The sequence below is a fragment of the Mastigoproctus giganteus genome, chromosome 2 (genome assembly GCF_048544385.1).
Source record: "Mastigoproctus giganteus isolate SK-2022 chromosome 2, ASM4854438v1, whole genome shotgun sequence".
Lineage (NCBI taxonomy): Eukaryota > Metazoa > Arthropoda > Arachnida > Uropygi > Thelyphonidae > Mastigoproctus > Mastigoproctus giganteus.
The window spans coordinates 126,301,380-126,318,946 of NC_143576.1; the positions used below are offsets into that span (position 1 = coordinate 126,301,380).

A 17,567-nucleotide genomic window follows, 5' to 3' on the forward strand; every position below is an offset into this window, starting at 1 on the left:
CTTTAATATATTTGGATAGATCCCATCCACCCCAAGTGCCTTTCTTCTGTTTATCTTCAACAATTTTTCTTCCACTTTACTCTCAGTTATTACAAGATTATCTAGCTTACTGCCAGAGTTGAATACACCTCTGGCATTCCCCTCACTGAATAACTCCTCATGTGTGAATGTCGATGCAAAATATTCATTTAGTTTGTTAGCTACCTGAGCAGGATCACCAACAGTTGAACCATCGATATCAAGTGGACCAATCTGATTCATTCCCTTCCTTCTACAGTTTACATAAGTAAAGAACTCTCTGCTGTTTTTCTTTGCTCCTTTGCCAAAGATTTCTCGTGATCTGCATTCGCTTGCCTAACCTCCTTTCTAACTTGGTTACAGATCAGCTTATATCCGTCATAGGCTTCCATGTCACCCATTAATTTATATGTATCTAATGCATTTTCTTCTCTGCCATATGTCTCATTAGTTCATCTGACATCCAGTTAGGCCTAAACCGTGAACAATATTTCTTAGTTGTTATAATGCCTAGTAGCTTCCAAGATAAGTTCTTTGAATGCTTCCCATTCTGAATTTGATTTTGGTAACTTCATCAGTTGGTCCCATTGTATAGAATTTAAATACTGTCTCAGACCATCGCAGTTGCCTTTATGAAAGCAAAAATGCCCTGATGGTAGTTACCACTTTGAGTAAATCCCACTTCAGCACACTGTGATCAGTGGTTCCTTTATCTACAGATTCTTAATGCATAAAGAATCACTACTGATAATCAGACCAAGAGTATTACTCCCTCTAGTTGCCTCCCGAAGATGCTGATGTAGACAACAATCATCCAATATATGCACAAAAGCTTTGCTTGTGTGTCAGTGACCAACCACAAATTCCAGTCAATATCTGGGAAATTAAAATCCCCCATTATAAGACTCTGATTTACTGGCACACTATTTCCCCGTAGTTTCTTATTATACTCATCAGAGTCATTAGGCCTATAACACACTCCTACTCTCAATTTTGATCTCCCAATGCTTATGTCAAACCAAATTGACTTGACACTTCACTGTCGACTGGCTTCACTTCCTTGGATTTTATGTTTCTTAACTAATATAGCATAACCCCTCCTCCCTTCCTATCCTGTCTCTCCTTTCTGTAGTAGTAGTAGTAGTAGTAGTAGTAATAGTAGTGGCATGTGATGCAAGAAAGCAAATGTATGAGCTTATGCAGCATCAGCCAAAAAAAAAAAAAAAAAAAAAAAAACACACCATTCCCTCCAAATCCCTGTCCAGTTCCTCCTTAAATTTATTCAAACTATCAACTTCTACAACGACAGATGGAAGTTTGTTCCAGCAATTAACCACCCGCTGGCTAAAGGCAAATTTCCGCACATCTACTCTACATCTGTCTTTTCTTGATTTGAATTTATGCCCCCTTAGGTTCGTAATCTGAACAAGTGGAAGGATCCCATCAGAATTCAGCGTGCTCAACCCATTCAAGGCCTTATATACCTCAATCAGATCACCGCGCAGGTGCCTAGTCTCCAGCCACTGCAATTTGCAAAACTTAGGCCTCTCTTGGTAAGAGGATCCCATCAGTCCCCTCACCAATCTTGTTGCCCTTCTCTGTACAAGCTCAAGTAAATCTACATCCTTCCTAAAATGAGGCCTCCAGACCTGTACGCAGTACTCAAGGCATGGCCTGACCATTGCCTTATACAGAGGGATAATCACCTCCTTTTCCCTGCTAGCAAAATTCCTATATATCATTGACAAAACCCCATGAGCTGCCCTGGCAGCCTGTCGACATTGCTCAGAGAACTTCATATCTGACTGCACAATTACTCCCAGGTCTTTTTCATTTTCTACCACCTTAAGTGTAGTACCACACAGTTGGTACGTTTCTCTGGGGTTACTTCTACCCATATGCAGTACTTTGCATTTGTCAAGGTTAAACTTCAGTTGCCACTTCTTAGCCCATCTGCCCAAATTATCTAGATCCTGTTGCAGTAGCACACTGCCATTACTGTCATTAACAACCCTGCCAACCTTTGTATCATCTGCAAACTTCGACACTAAGCCTGATATACCTTCATCAATATCATTGATAAATATACAAATCAACAGTGGACCTAACACCGAACCCTGTGGGATTCCACTAATAACATTAGTCCAAGAAGAGCAGCACCCACTCATTATCACCCTCTGTCTTCTCCCACTTAACCACCCTTTTATCCATTGTAGCAACTTAGCCTTAATACCATTCTGCTCCAATTTGTACAATAGTCTTCCATGCGCAACAGTGTCAAAAGCTTTCCTGAAATCCAAATATATAATATCAAAATTATTTTTTGCATCCAGTTCCTTCGTAACCACATCATAATATCCTATCAAATTTGGCAGACAAGACTTTCCCTTAACAAACCCATGCTGTGTCCGAATTATTGCTGCAGTCTTGTCTAGATGATCCTGCAATGCATCTTTAATCAGCGACTCCATTATTTTACCTGGAACAGAAGTTAAACTACCTGGTCTGTAATTACTCGTGTCACCCTTTGATCCCCCTTTGTGAATTGGGGATACATTTCCACATTTCCAGTCCGTGGGAACCTCCCCTGAGTCCAAGGATGCTCTCATAATTATGGCTAAGGGTTTGCTTAGTTGCTTTGCCACCTCCTTTAATATAACTGGATAGATCCCATCCACCCCAGGTGCTTTTCTTACATTTAACTTCAACAATTTCTCTTCCACTTTGCTCTCAGTTATTACAAGATCATTAAACACCCTGCTACAATTTGATAACATGCCATTTTCAAACCTTAATAACTCCTCATATGTGAATGTAGAAGCAAAATACTCATTCAGTTTGTTTGCTATCAGAGCAGGATCATTAACAGTCGAACCATCGATGTCAAGTGGACCAATCAGATTCATCCCCTTAATTTTAGAGTTTATATAAGTAAAGAAATCCTTGCTGTTTTTCTTAGCATCTTTTGTCAAGGATTTCTCGTAATCTGCCTTCACCTGCCGAACCTCCTTTGTGACCTGATTGCAGATTAACTTATATCTGCCATAGGCTTCTGAGTCACTTGATAATTTATATGCATCCCGTGCATTTGTCTTCTCTGTTACGAGTCTCATTAGTTCATTTGACAACCATTTAGGCCTGAACCTTGAACAATATTTCTTAATAGGTATGAAACTTTTAGTAGCTTCCACGATTAATTCCTTGAATGCTTCCCACTTAGAATTTACTGTTGGTAACATCGTCAGTTGATCCCACTGTACAGAATTTAAAAACTGTCGGAGACCACTGTACTCACCTTTACGGAAGCAAAAACCCTTTCCTTTACCCCTGATGGGGAGTACGCATTGTACTCCCCAAATTCCAGTTCTGCATTCCTTATATCTGTGTGACACCACGTCTCTGATATCCCAACAATATCTGCATTTGAGCAATACCTCAAATTCATCAAATTTATTTACCAAACTCCTAGCATTGGTGTACACGCAAGTATACATCCACCTCTTCCTATTCTTAGTTACCTTAACACAGCCCATGTGTTTACTTGTACCGCAATGAATCCCAGCTGTCTCTGAAATATCCTGCATCTTGTTTTCCAGGCTGCTGTTCATTCCAATAGAAGCAATGCAAGCATCACTTTCACCTCTGCCAGTGGCTACTGTTAATCTATTAGTCCTTGTATCCCCCCAAGCTAGCAGTTTTCCGATCACCTAACACTGCCTCGATAGAATCAGCAAATATTCTTGCACCTTTTCTATTTAAGTGTATCCCATCCCTGTAGAAGCAGTCTCTCTTGTTAACATGGAGGACCAATATTATATTAGGTAGGTTGTCATAATGTTTTGGCTCATCGGTGTACATATTATGTATGTTGAATAGAATAACAAAAAAATGTAAATAAGAAGACAGAAAAATGGCAACAGAAAATTGGGGCAGTAGTCTAGTGCAATTAAAGGCAGCTAAACCTATACAGAGCATGTACAATAAAGTCAGAAGGGGAAGAAAAAAAAAAAAAAAAAGGAGACAAGTGATGGAAGGGGATAGAAGGTAACAAACAAAATATGTATTATAAGAGATAAATAATTACAAAATTTACAAAATAAAAAATGTTGCCACACAACTTACAAAACCAGCCTCTAGAGCCAGTCATAAAGACATGTTTCATTTTTCTTGTAATCCTTGCCACTGACACCAGACAAGAGACCAGTTTTGTAAGTTGTGTGGCAACATCCTTATTTTGTTAATTTTGTAATTATTTATCTTTTATTATACATATTTTATTTGTTAACTTCTATCCCCTACTATCACTCTCTTATCTCTATTTTTTTTTTTTTTCCTGACTATATATATAGCCCTATCTTCCTCAAACATCAATAAAATTTTCATTGACATTACTATGCTTCTAATTTTCTTTTCTGAAATATTACTTAAGAAACCCTTTCTTATACACTTATCAGCATAATCTTATACACTTATCAGCATAAGACACTTGCTAATTTATCAATTTCATGGTTTATATACGAACTTGCAACTTGTTTTAATTCTTCCAAGTTAATAAAATCTATCAAATTATATTTGAATCAATTTTTGAAATAATAAATTTCCTGATACACACCATAATGTGATTTTATTTTCAAGTAACTCTTATTTAGTTTAGTTTACACTAAACTAAATAAATTTACACTAAACTAAATAAGTTTACACTAAACTAAATATGTATTTATCCAGTGGAATCTAAGCCACATCAACAGTATATCATCATCATCATCAGCCATTTTCAATCCACTGCAGGATGAAGGCCTCTCCAGCAACTTTCCAGTTCCTTCTGTTTTGAGCACTGGACATCCATTTACTACTCAAAACCTCATGAATTTCATCTATCCATCTCCGCCTTTGTCTTCCAGGTTTTTTCTAGCTCCTCTTGGGTACCATTCTGTTATTTTCTTAGTCCATCTGTCATCATGTCTTCGAGCTATGTGTCCTGCCCAAGACCATTTTAGTTCTTTAGTTTTGATAAGAATGTCCTTTACTTGAGTTTGCTGCCTAATCCATGTGTTTCTCTTCTTATCTAACAGTCTGATTCCCAATATAATTCGTTCCATTCTTCGCTGTGTAGTTCTTAGCTTCTCTTCCATTCTTTTGGTGAGTGCCCAAGTTTCACATCCATAAGTCATGGTGGGGAGTATACATTGATTCATTTTTTTTACGTTTCAGACAAACTGGGATATTGCTCTTCAGTATGTGACTATATTTCCTGAATGCTATCCATCCAAAATTTATTCTTCTCTTGACTTCCAGCCATTTATCATTATTACAGCTAATAACTTGTCCCAGATAAGTATATGATTCCACCTTTTCAATTACTGCTCCTTCAATCATTATTTCCCTTTCTGTGGCATACTTGTTCATCATTACTTTTGTTTTAGCCATATTCATCTTTAGTCCAAAATCCTTACTAACTGTGCATAACTGATTAAGATTTTCCTCTAATTCTTTGGGATCGTGGCTTATGACCACAATGTCATCTGCAAATCGTAAATGGTTTAGGTACTCTCCGTTCACATTGACTCCTTTCTGCGACCAGTCTAATCTTCTGAAAGCTTCCTCAAGGGCAGCAGTAAACAGCTTCGGAGATATTGTGTCTCCTTGTCGAACTTCTTTCTCGATTTCAAATTTTAAATTTGCAACAGTATAAGTGTTACATAAAGTAAACAGAGTACAGTCAGTCCTAGTATAACATGTGTTTATATTACACGAATTCGATCATACACGATTTATAAATAGGGGAACGATATCGTATATAACAAAAGCCGAATTTGCTTATGCATGATTCGCCTTTGTGTTCATAAGAAATGGCAGTCAAATGCAGAATCACCCCAAATGAACGCAACACGATAGGAATGAAGAGAAGATTCTGAAAATGTATTTGTTTTTTATATCAATGAAGGGGAAACACATTTCACCATAATAACATAAAAACCCACACAATTCCAGCTAACGGTATTATCGCAAATGCAATTAGATCGAGTTTACTACCAGTTTCTAACAGATTCCACTAGCAGGAATGCAAATGGAAACTGTTTTTATTGTTTTATGGTAGTAACCCCTAGAAATGTGCTTTTTAGCTTTAGCATTAGTAGAGGCATTTGATGCAAGAAAGCAAGCTTATGCAGCATCAGCCAAAAAAAAAAAAAAAAAAACCCCACTTCCACTTCACCCCTCTGTTCGTTCAAAATACCTGTCCAGCTGAGCCTTAAACTTATTTAGGCTATCAACCTCCACAACAAGGGATGGAAGTCTGTTCCACCAACCAACCACCCGCTGGCTAAAGGCAAATTTCCGCACGTCTATCCTACATCTGTCTTTCCTCAATTTGAATTTATGCCCTCTCAGGTGATTTTTCTGAGCTAGAGGAAGAATCCCATCAGCATTGAGCATGCTTAAACCATTCAAGGCTTTATACACCTCTATCAGATCACCTCGCTGGTGCCTAGTCTCCAGACACTGTAATTTGCAAAACTTAAGCCTTTCTTCGTAAGAGCACCCCTTTGTTCCATTCACTAATCTTGTTGCCCTTCTCTGTACTCGTTCCAGCAGCTCTACATCCTTCTTGAAATGAGGCCTCCAGACCTGTATACAGTACTCTAGGTGTGGCCTGACCATCGCCTTATACAATGGAATAATCACCTCCTTATCCCTGCTGGAAAAATTCCTGTATATCATTGACAATACTCCATGAGCTACTCTTGCAGCCCGTCTGCACTGCTCAGAGAACTTCATATCTGCCTGCACAACCACCCCCAAGTCCCTTTCATTCTCTACCACTGTCAGTGTAGTACCACAGAGTTGATACGTTGCTCTGGGGTTGCTGTTTCCCATGTGTAGTACTTTACATTTATCAATGTTAAACTTCATTTGCCACCTCTCAGCCCATCTGCTCAACCTTTCCAGATCCTGTTGCAGCAGAATAGTGTCAGTAGTGTCCTTGACAACCCTGCCAACCTTTGTATCGTCTGCAAACTTGGACATTAAGAACAATATACCATCATCAATATCATTTATAAATACAGAAAACAATAATGGACCCAACACTGAGCCCTGAGGGACTCCACTAATAACATCAGTCCACGATGAGCAGTGTCCATTGATTACCACTCTCTGTCTTCTCCCCCTCAACCACCCCTTTATCCATAGCAGCAATTTGCCTCCCATGTCACACTGCTCCAATTTGTGTAGCAGTCTTCCATGTGCAACAGTATCAAAAGGCTTTCTAAGATCCAAGTATATAATATCAAAGTTATTCCCTGCATCCAGTTCTTTTGTGACTGCATCATAGTATCCAATCAAGTTGGTCAGGCAAGACTTCCCCTTAACAAAACCATGCTGTGTCTGAGCTATAACTGAAGTCTTGTCTAAATGATCCTGCAGTGCTTCTTTAACCAGTGCCTCCATTAATTTTCCTGGAACAGAAGTTAAGCTCACAGGTCTATAATTACTTGTGTCAGCCTTTGATCCTCCTTTGTGAATTGGGGTCACATTTGCACATTTCCAGTCTATGGGTACCTCCCCTGAGTCCAAGGAAGCTCTCATAATTATGGCTAAAGGTTTGCTTACTTCGTTTGCTGCCTCCTTTAATATAACTGGATAGATCCCATCCACCCCGGGTGCCTTTCTTGTGTTTATCTTGAACAGTTTCTCCTCCACTTTACTCCCAGTTATTTCAAGATTCTGTAGCTTACTGCTAGAGTTGAATACACCTCTGGCATTCCCCTTGCTGAATAACTCCTCATGTGTGAATGTCGATGCAAAATATTCCTTTAGTTTTTTAGCTACCTGAGCAGGATGATCAACAGTTGACCCATCAATATCAAGTGGACCAATCTGATTCATCCCCTTCCTTCTAGAGTTTACATAAGTAAAGAACTCTTTGCTGTTTTTCTTTGCATCCCTTGCCAAGGATTTCTCGTAATCTGCCTTCGCCTGCCTAACCTCCTTTGTAATTTGGTTGCATATCAACTTGTATCTATCATAGGCTTCTGTGTCATGTGTTAATTTGTATGTATTCCATGCATTTTTCTTCTCTGCCATATGCCTCATTAGTTCATCTGACATCCATTTTGGCCTAAACCTTGAACAATATTTCTTAGTTGGTATGTAAAGCCTAGTAGCTTCCAAGATAAGTTCTTTGAATGCTTCCCATTTTGAATTTGCTGTTGGTAACATCATCAGTTGGTCCCACTGTATAGAATTTAAATACTGTCTCAGTCCATCGTAGTCGCCTTTACGGAAGCAATAACCCTTCCCTTTACCCCTAATGGTAGTTACCTCTTTGAGTAAATCCCACTTCAGCACACTGTGATCACTGCCACCTAGTGGTTCATTTATCTGCAGATTCTTAATGCATGAAGAATCACTGCTGATAATCAAATCAAGCGTATTACTCCCTCTAGTTGCCTCCCGAACATGCTGATGTAGAAAACAATCATCCAATAAATCCACAAAAGCCCTGCTAGTGTGTGAGTAACCAGCCCCCAAATTCCAGTCAATATCTGGGAAATTAAAATCCCCTATTATAAGACACTCTGATTTACTGGCCCACTCTATTTCCATGTACAGTTCCTTATTATACTCATCAGAGTCATTAGGCTTATAGCACACTCCTACTCTCAATTTTGATCTCCCAATGTTTATGTCACACCAAACTGACTCCACACTGCACTGTCCAGCGATGTCGACTGGCTTCACTTCCTTGGTTTTTATGTGTTTCTTAACTAATAACATAACCCCTGCAATTTGGGGAGACGTTGTACTCCCCAAATTGCAGTTCTGCATCCCTTATATCTGTGTGACACCACGTCTCTGATATCCCAACAATATCTGCCTTCGATGTTTTGAGCAATACCTCAAATTCATCAAATTTATTTACTAAACTCCTAGCATTGGTGTACACGCAAGTATACCTGCACCTGTTTCTATTCTTAGCTACCCTAACACAACCCATGTGTTTACTTGTACCGCAATGGCTCCCAGCAGTCTCTGAAATACCATGCATCTTGTTTTTCAGGCTTCTGCTCATTCTAATAGAAGCAGTGCAAGAATCTCTTTCACCTCTGCCAGTGGCTACTGTCAATCTATTGACAGTAGCCACTGGCAGAGGCTATTGTCAATCTATTGGTCTTTGTCTCCCCCCAAGCTAGCAGTTTTCCGACCCACCTAACACTGCCTCGATAGCATCTGCAAATATTCTTGCACCCTTTCTATTTAAGTGTATCCCATCCCTGTAGAAGCAATCTCTCCTGTTAACAAGTACAGTCCAGGCTGAAAAAAATTCTACCCCTTGAGCCTTGCACAATCTTTCCAGGGTCGAATTGATCGACAAGGCTCTCATCATATACTCCCTCCTATCGTGTCTGGGCAGAATTGCAGACACTTTCAAATTCAACCCTAATTCTCGGCTTTTGTTCAACAGTGACCTGTACTTGTTAAGTAATTCTGCCGGTCTCCTACTCTTAATATTATTAGTGCCAACGTGTACAACTATATCACCTTTTGTGCCCTTAAAAGATGATATTCGCTCTACAACGTCATCAACCTTTGCCCCTGGCAGACATACCCTGGTCCTGTTCCACCTATCTTTTTTACAAAGCATGTTCCCCGTTTCCCTGACAATAGAGTCACCTACAACTACTAGTTCCTTCGGGACCAGCGCATTCTGCCTTAGGGGTTGTCTCTGTGTCACGCGATGCCCAAGTGCAAGCTCTGGCGTTGATGTGGGCAGCTGAGAGCTTGATGGGCCCCTCAATTTAGTTTCTTCGAGGGCATCCACCCTGTCCTTCAAGCTCTCATATAGGCCCACAAGAACGCCGAGTTGTTGCCTGATATCGATACACGCCTTGCATCGCGCACACACAAAGACATCCCCCTTGGCAGTATCATGTCCCGTACCCGATTGCTCTGCAAACATCAAGCAAACAGTGCATTTTATAAGGCTGTGAGTCAGAGGACAACTGCCCCCCTCAATTCTGCGCTGAGCCACAGCACTTCCATTAGCTTGAGCCTTTTGCTTTGCTGCTCTGGTCTGAGTCATGATTCTATTAATTTATTAATTAATTATGTTATGTTATTAATTATATTACGTTTGTAATCTAAGTCGTTATATGTATTTATTTAAACGTACAATTTAACTGCTAATGAAGTTCAACTAACGCTATCTAGTACGGTATATTTTAATTTTACTAACTTTAGTAAAATGTGAGCTAGTGAGGTGTTCATAATGTGTATTTGCCTTTATGGTGTTGTTTATTCAGTTGCTACACGCCCGCAGCTTTGTTTATGTGTATCAAGTGTGCCTCCTCATTTTGTAATTGTGCTTTATTCCCTAAAAATGAATTGTTTGTTTGTTATTTGGTTTTTAGGAGCATTAGCAACTAAGGCCATATTGCTCCGGGATATGCGGTGGTCATTCCCTGACCTTTCCGCATCCTCTGTATTTGGTGGTGACGGGCTCGAACCCCGATCTAATCAAGAAGCGTATGCTATGCACTGCTGCTCCTTCCCACCTGGCTACGGAGTCACCCTTAAAAATGAGTAAAATACTTAAAAGGTGTGAAAAGGAAACGTCCTGGTGAAGACACTACAGATTTAGAGAGAAAAAGAAAAGCAATATCGATAAACAGAGGCGGACTGGATGAAAAATTCTTACTAGCGTTTATGGCCCAAATCACAACGGCCTCTGGTCGCCCCTGTAAGGCTTATGGTCAGTCTGTCTCTGTCAATAGAGAAAAAATATGAAATTGTGAAACGCTTTGAGCAAAATGAATGTGATATTACACGTGCAACAGGCCTAAATGAGGGAACGCCAAGAATTACAAAGAATGTAGAGAAATTAAAAACAACTTTCATAGCAGGAACAACTCAAAGTAATTAAAATACATTAGATTAAAACACAAAGAATTGGAAGAGATAGAATGGCTATCATCTATTTGGATAGGAAAAAAAAAAAAAAAAAAAAAAGTTTGCTTACGATAGAAACAAAAGCATTAGCAATATTTTATTACGTAACAGTCGTAATAAAATACCTAAGTATTTTATTACGATAATTTATTGTGTTTGGTAATGTTTTGGTTACAAATGTGTGTTCAATCTTGGGTGGTCGGCACCTAACCCTATTTTTCCCATAGGGCCTGTTGTTTATATTGCACGATTTTGCATTGCACAAGGGTTTCTAGGAACGCAACTATCACATGCTATACGAGGACTGACTGTACTGCATTGCCTCATCTCCCTACATCTGTTTCAGAAGCAGGCTGACTACTATAGCTAAAACACTTTGACAAATCAATTTTCATTGATATCTTCATTAGTGTGACAGGGACACACACACACATGCTAGTTATATAAAGAAATGCACATAATGTTGTGTAAAATATTTCAACTTATTGCAGAATTTATTTTCTTTAAATTAAGAGTTTTCCACCAGTAAGACCATCAGAATCTTAGGGTGGGGTGGGGTCATGTATATTTAAAAAAAAAAAAAAAAAACACATTCAGTAACAATTACTGAGTGCAATTTACGTATGGAAGCTGGAAGCCCATAATTGTGTTCAAGTTTTTGAACTGAAAGAGTTCTGTTTGCATTTGCCATGGTAGGTTCCATCATTTTTTATATATTCTCCATATATTTGATTTATAATCAGTAGATGATATTACAGAATTCATATGGGCTGTGCTAGATGGATGTTTGCCAACAAGATCTGCACTTTTGTTCCCTAGTATTTGAGTGAAACTTGGGATAGAAAAGAAGGCAAATATTTGATTATGCTCATGGAGACATGCCAACTCTGATCTGATAATATATTGCTGGGAATATATCATCTAATCAGAGGGATATATTGCTGGGAAGATGTTTTGCATAGCTAACAGAGCACTTTGCAAGTCTTTATACTATGCTCTTTTGAGCTGAAAGGTAGAAAATATTTTCTAGAGCAAGCTTTATAGCATATAACTCAGCAGTGTAACTAGTACATTCTGTTAGAAGTGATACAGAAATGGTGGTCTCAAAGAATACCACTGCTGCACCCATCTCACTCTCAGACTTTGATCCATCAGTATAAATTTTAACTAAGTTGGGATAATTTTATGTATGAGCAGTATATAGTTGCTGGATATTATTGCTTGCTAGAGAGTATTTTTCTCCACTGCTGAAAGTAATTGTCACAAGTTAGTGTGAAATATGACCATGGATGTTCTAGATCTTGGAAACCTTTTACTGAAGTCTATATTCCAGGTTTCTGATAGCTGTAACCTGATACCAGCTGGCTGAAATGCCTGCAGTTTGTTTCTATAGTAAGTCATAAACTGAGGATTATGAAGCATCAGCCAAATTTGGGTAAGTGGGCAGACTTTAAATCTTGGTTGTGTAGTTAAGTAGTAACATCACTCTTCCAATACTCAGAAGGGCATCAAAGATTTTAACATACAGACATAATACTAGAGATGTTCTGAATGCACCAAGAGCTATCCAAGGGGCAGAATTCTGAATAGGAGTGAGGCAGAATAATTTCCTCTCTCTAGAGTAATATTAATTGTTCTAGGGAAGAAGTCTGGAGGTGTGTGATACGATATTGGAAGTTTAATTTACTAAAAATTAAACCCAGAAGACAAATATTACTCACCACTGGAAAAGGCTAACTGACTAGGTTCAGGATGCATCTTGTGCTTATTACAGAAATGAATGACAGTAGATTTTTGGGTGGATAGTCTATAACCATTTTGAGTCATCCACGGTTCAATGTTTCTCAGTAAGATCTTTAGATGCCTCACAATATGGGTCATATTCTGGAAATGATGAAAGATTATAAGATAATCAATGTAAAGGTATAAAGCCAGAGTTTGTGGAATGATGTGGAAGACATTATTTATTCTAATGACAAATAATGTGGCACTGGGCACAGAACCTTATGGCATTCCTTCTACTTGGCCAAAGGTTCTAGAGGATAAAGGTTTTAGAGCTTGCCAATAGAAAACTTGAAAGGGTCTGTGATGAAGGAAGTTTATAGCATATAACTCAGCAGTGTAACTAGTACATTCTGCCAGAAGTGATACAGAAATGGCGGTCTCAAAGAATACCACTGCTGCACCCATCTTATTCTACATTCTCTACATTCTCTTGGCCTCTCAGGTCAAGAGAATGTAGATTCTTTAGGATACCAAAGCAACAAGTGGTATTAAAGGCACCTTCTCAATATCAAGGCACATTATGATAAAATGTTCTATTTCAAATGAATGCATTCCTAATGTTTGATTCAGCTTTAATTAAGAGATTCAAGAATGATCAATTTTTCTGAAATCCAAATTAATCGTTATCAACTTGCAGGACTCAAGGTACCAAGTGAGACGATGATGACCCATTTTTGTCTAGAGGGGGAGATGGTAAGTTGTGATCTTTTCCTAGTTTAGGGATAGCCAGTACATATGAATGGACCCTGGAGCTTGGGCATGTTTGTTCTGTAAACATTCTATTGAAAAAGGTCAGCAGTGAGGATAAATGATTTTTATCTAAATTTTAAAGCATTACATTATGTACTCAGGGCCATCAGCATTGTTCTTCAATGCGGAAAGTGAGTGCTGCAATTCAAAAAATTATAGATGTTTGATTATAAAGTAAAGAATGCTTGTCAGCGAAATTTAATTTGGCTTCTCAGTTTCAACATTAATCTTTTGAAATGATTTATTATATGAAGATGAGGCAGACAATTCAGATAATACAGTTCCTGGGGAATTTGCTACCTCTAAGGGAGTAGAGAGTGCAGTAGCCTTAGCTAATGGAAGAAATTTACCATTTAATTGCTTTATTTTTCTCCAGATTTTCTGACATGTATTTTTACTGACTGAGGAAGCAAATTTAATCAAAGAGCTCTGTTTAGCTTTCCTTCCAGTATGGTGGACTTTTCTTTAAGTCACTTAAAGTTTATAAAACTAGAAGTGGTTGGATGTTTACAAACAGGTCCCATGCTTCGTTTCTTTTTAGCACTGTTACAATCTTCATTCCACCAATAATTTGTGGCAATGCTTCCTTGGCTGATATCATGGAATGGCAGCAGTTGCCACTGTTAGTATCTGAGTTGTGGTGTGCTCAGTAATCAGACGGGACTGAATAATATAGTCATCAAAAGAGATAAAAGTGCTGCATTTTATCCAATCAGTCTTTGAAAATGTCCATTTTACTGTATTTTCTGTTGATTGTTTGTTTGTTTGTTTGTTGTTTGGTTTTTAGGAGCATTAGCAACTAAGGCCATATTGCTCCAGGAATATGTGGTGGTCATTCCCTGACCTTTCCGCATCCTCCGTATTTGGTGGTGATGGGCTCGAACCCCGGTCTAATCAAGAAACGTGTGCTATGCACTGTTGCTCTTTCCCACCTGGATACGGAGGCGCCTTTTCTGTTGATAAGGAGAATGTCTGAATTCTACATATTAGCAGGTAATGATTGCAGTTGAGAGGGTCATTAAGAACTGCCCAGTATATACTTGAAAAAAGATCAGAGGGCAAATGGAGAAGTTGCAGAGATAAACCATGTGGAGAAATGGATATAAGTACGAGAACCATTATTCAATAATGTTAGATTCTGTCTCTATCCATCAGCATTTCCATGAGCTATCTTCATCTGTCTGGAGTGGGAAAACCCCTATAATAGATGGTGTGTAATGAAGTCACCTAACAAGCAAAATGGAGACAACTGCAGTACAAAGCCTTCAAGTTCCTGAACAGCAAATGGATGACTGGGTGGAAGATAAATGGAAATAAGCATGAGAGTAATGTCAATTATTGTAGTAATGTCTTCTAGGAAGGTTTTCAAAGCAAAGTGTTCGGAAAGGACTCTTGAATGCAAGAGTATGGCTACTCCTTTGTAAGCACTATTATCAGATCAACCTTGCCTAAAGAGAGTATAATTTTTAATTGAAGGGGAAACTTGGTGTCGAATTTGTTTTTTTTAAGCAGAGGACAACAGGACTATAGCAGTGTATTAGCTCATAGATATCATCACTATTTCAGCAAAAGCCTCTACAATTCCACTGAACAATGTTATTTATTATTTGGTTTTTAAATATAGAAGCTAAATCTGTCTGCTTCTTAGAGATATTCTGCTTGTGGCGACCAATTCTGATTATCTTTTTTTGAAAAATCTGGATGCATAACATGTCATCTTCTGCATGGATCTCCAAAATCTTCATCATTGGGGGCTAAGCAATCAAAGACTGCATGTAGAGTAGGTAGTATTGTGATCAGCATATTATCAGTTTGATCAGCTGTCTGGTGCTTGGACAATTAAGTAGGTAAGAGCAGTGATCTAGAACACTTAGATACTGAAATGTCTAGTGGATTGATGTGTTATTATGAGTTGCTAGAGAAGAGTCTTTTAGATGCTTCAGTGTACACACATTTTGGCATATTTTGCTGCAACTGTTTTTCTTGCTTCTGGGTATAAAAACTTTGTTTTCAATTTGGTACTTCTGGATTTTTTTCGCAAATTTCCACTTTTCACAGAATAAAGAAGGCTGGAGGGTTGATTTTGGGCAAAGTGAACACTGGACATTACAGTCCACTTGAACATGCTCCTTGGACACAGTTTAGATATACTCTCTCCTATGCAAACCATTTCAGAGTGTCTAAATTTCTGACACTTGCAACATCTTTGCACAAGTGAGGAGGGGCACCTCTGTAGCCAGGTAGGCAGGAGCAGCAGTGCGTAGCACAAGTTTCTTGATTAGACCGGGGTTTGAGCCCATGACCACCAAATATGGAGGATGCAGAGAGGTCAGGGAATGACCACCGCATATCCCCGGAGCAACATGGCCTTAGTTGCTAATGCTCCTAAAAACCAAATAACAAACAAACAACAAGTGAGGATTAGCTCACCATCTTTTTTAACATAATTCTTTCTTGCCTGTGTGGCTTTCTGCTTGTGTAGTTCTTGGACAATTTCCTTCTCAGAGACACTCATTAGATCCCACTAGGAAATGACACCTTGGGAAGTATTCAGTGTAGCATGAGGGGACACCTTGACTGGAATTCCACCATATGAGGCAAGGTTCCAGTAAAAACTGAAGAATGTTTATTATTTGTGGTTTCAACCAACAAATCACCAGATTTAAGTCTTCGAGCCATTTTTGGTGAACCAGCTACACTTTCCAGGCATTTTTGAATGAAAAATTGTGATAAAATTGCTTATGGACTAGCTCAATAAAAAGTGTATTAAAAGGAAAGAGGGATGTTCCATTTGGGAAGCATCCATCTTTTTCTATTATTATTGGAAAGGTCACTATCAAATTGATGCAACTCCATGGAAGCTGGAGTTTCAGTCTTAATAGGTGGAAAGTTGTCATATTCCATGTTTTCCTCTTTTTGGCTCTGGAGGTTGACTCAATTATCCAGAATTCCCACCCTGCCAAAGGGAGGCAGGAACAGTAGCTGGTGTGACCTAGCAATGATTAGTAGAGGTCACTGATTAAACAATAAAAAAATATAGAAAGATGGTTTCCTTTCTTGTGATCTTCAAATGCTTTTGAAAGAAGAGCTGCTCACAAAAAAAAAAAAAATTTAATGAATGCTGGAGCTAAATAGAACTAGTACATTCTCTGAAAAATTACAGTTAAGGCACTTGATATCACTCAGCACCGGAGGCCAAGTAGGGAACTGCCTATCTAATGCTTTCTGATTTTGATTTTCTAAATACTGCTAATTTCATGTCTTGGGATTTACAATGACTTGAGTAATTAAACCAGACAGCCGAATTGCACTGTTATTAATGATCACTGATGAGAAAAACAAAAGTTAATTTTACTCATAAAATCTTAAATTTGAATATTAACACTTACCAACACCATCACCAGCATTACCACTACCACCAATACCATTTCCATCTATACTTCCTTCTTTAATCTGCTTAACTTTCATAATCATCATTCGAATATACTCAGTCTTAGCTTTGGAATCTGCTAGCATCTGTTGTGCTTCAGCTAAAAGTTTGCGATCTTTGGAAAATCCACTACTATACATTTGAATCATGTTTTCTGCACCTTGTTTCACCTGTAAAAAAAGGCAAACTTTAACTCATCCTTTATAACAGCTCTAAATATTAACACAGAAGCTGAAATAAATCAATAATTCCACATACGCTATATTACAAAAAGCATTGAGACACCTCCCCCAAGAATTGTGGAGGGGTGGGTATCTGGATACTTTTGGAAAAAATTAACCATACCCATCAACCGCATGTCAGGGAACATGTACAAAAGTGGTTGCATTATGCTAGAGGCAAGCAGATCAACAAAATATAGTAAACAGGTTGAGGGGCTGAGCTTAGCAATTTCCAACAAGAAGTCATCACAAGTTGATGACTTCTTGTTGGAAATTGACAGAAGTGAATATCAACATAGACTATGAACAATCAATTACAAGTGACTATCAACAATCAATCTGTTTGTGACATAAGACTTGCAACATACAACTTGGACACAATAATAATGATATGAAATAATAGTATGAAACTA

General features: G+C 38.5%; 1 protein-coding gene across 1 annotated transcript in view; it reads right to left on the reverse strand.

Moving 5' to 3' along the window:
• Positions 1-17,567, reverse strand: part of Pkn (serine/threonine-protein kinase N) — a 718,384-nt gene that overhangs the window by 583,419 nt on the left and 117,398 nt on the right. Inside the window, exon 4 of the mRNA XM_090368665.1 lies at positions 16,893-17,103. Within this exon, the coding sequence (XP_090224791.1) occupies positions 16,893-17,103 (211 nt within the window). The remainder of the gene's footprint in view (positions 1-16,892; positions 17,104-17,567) is intronic.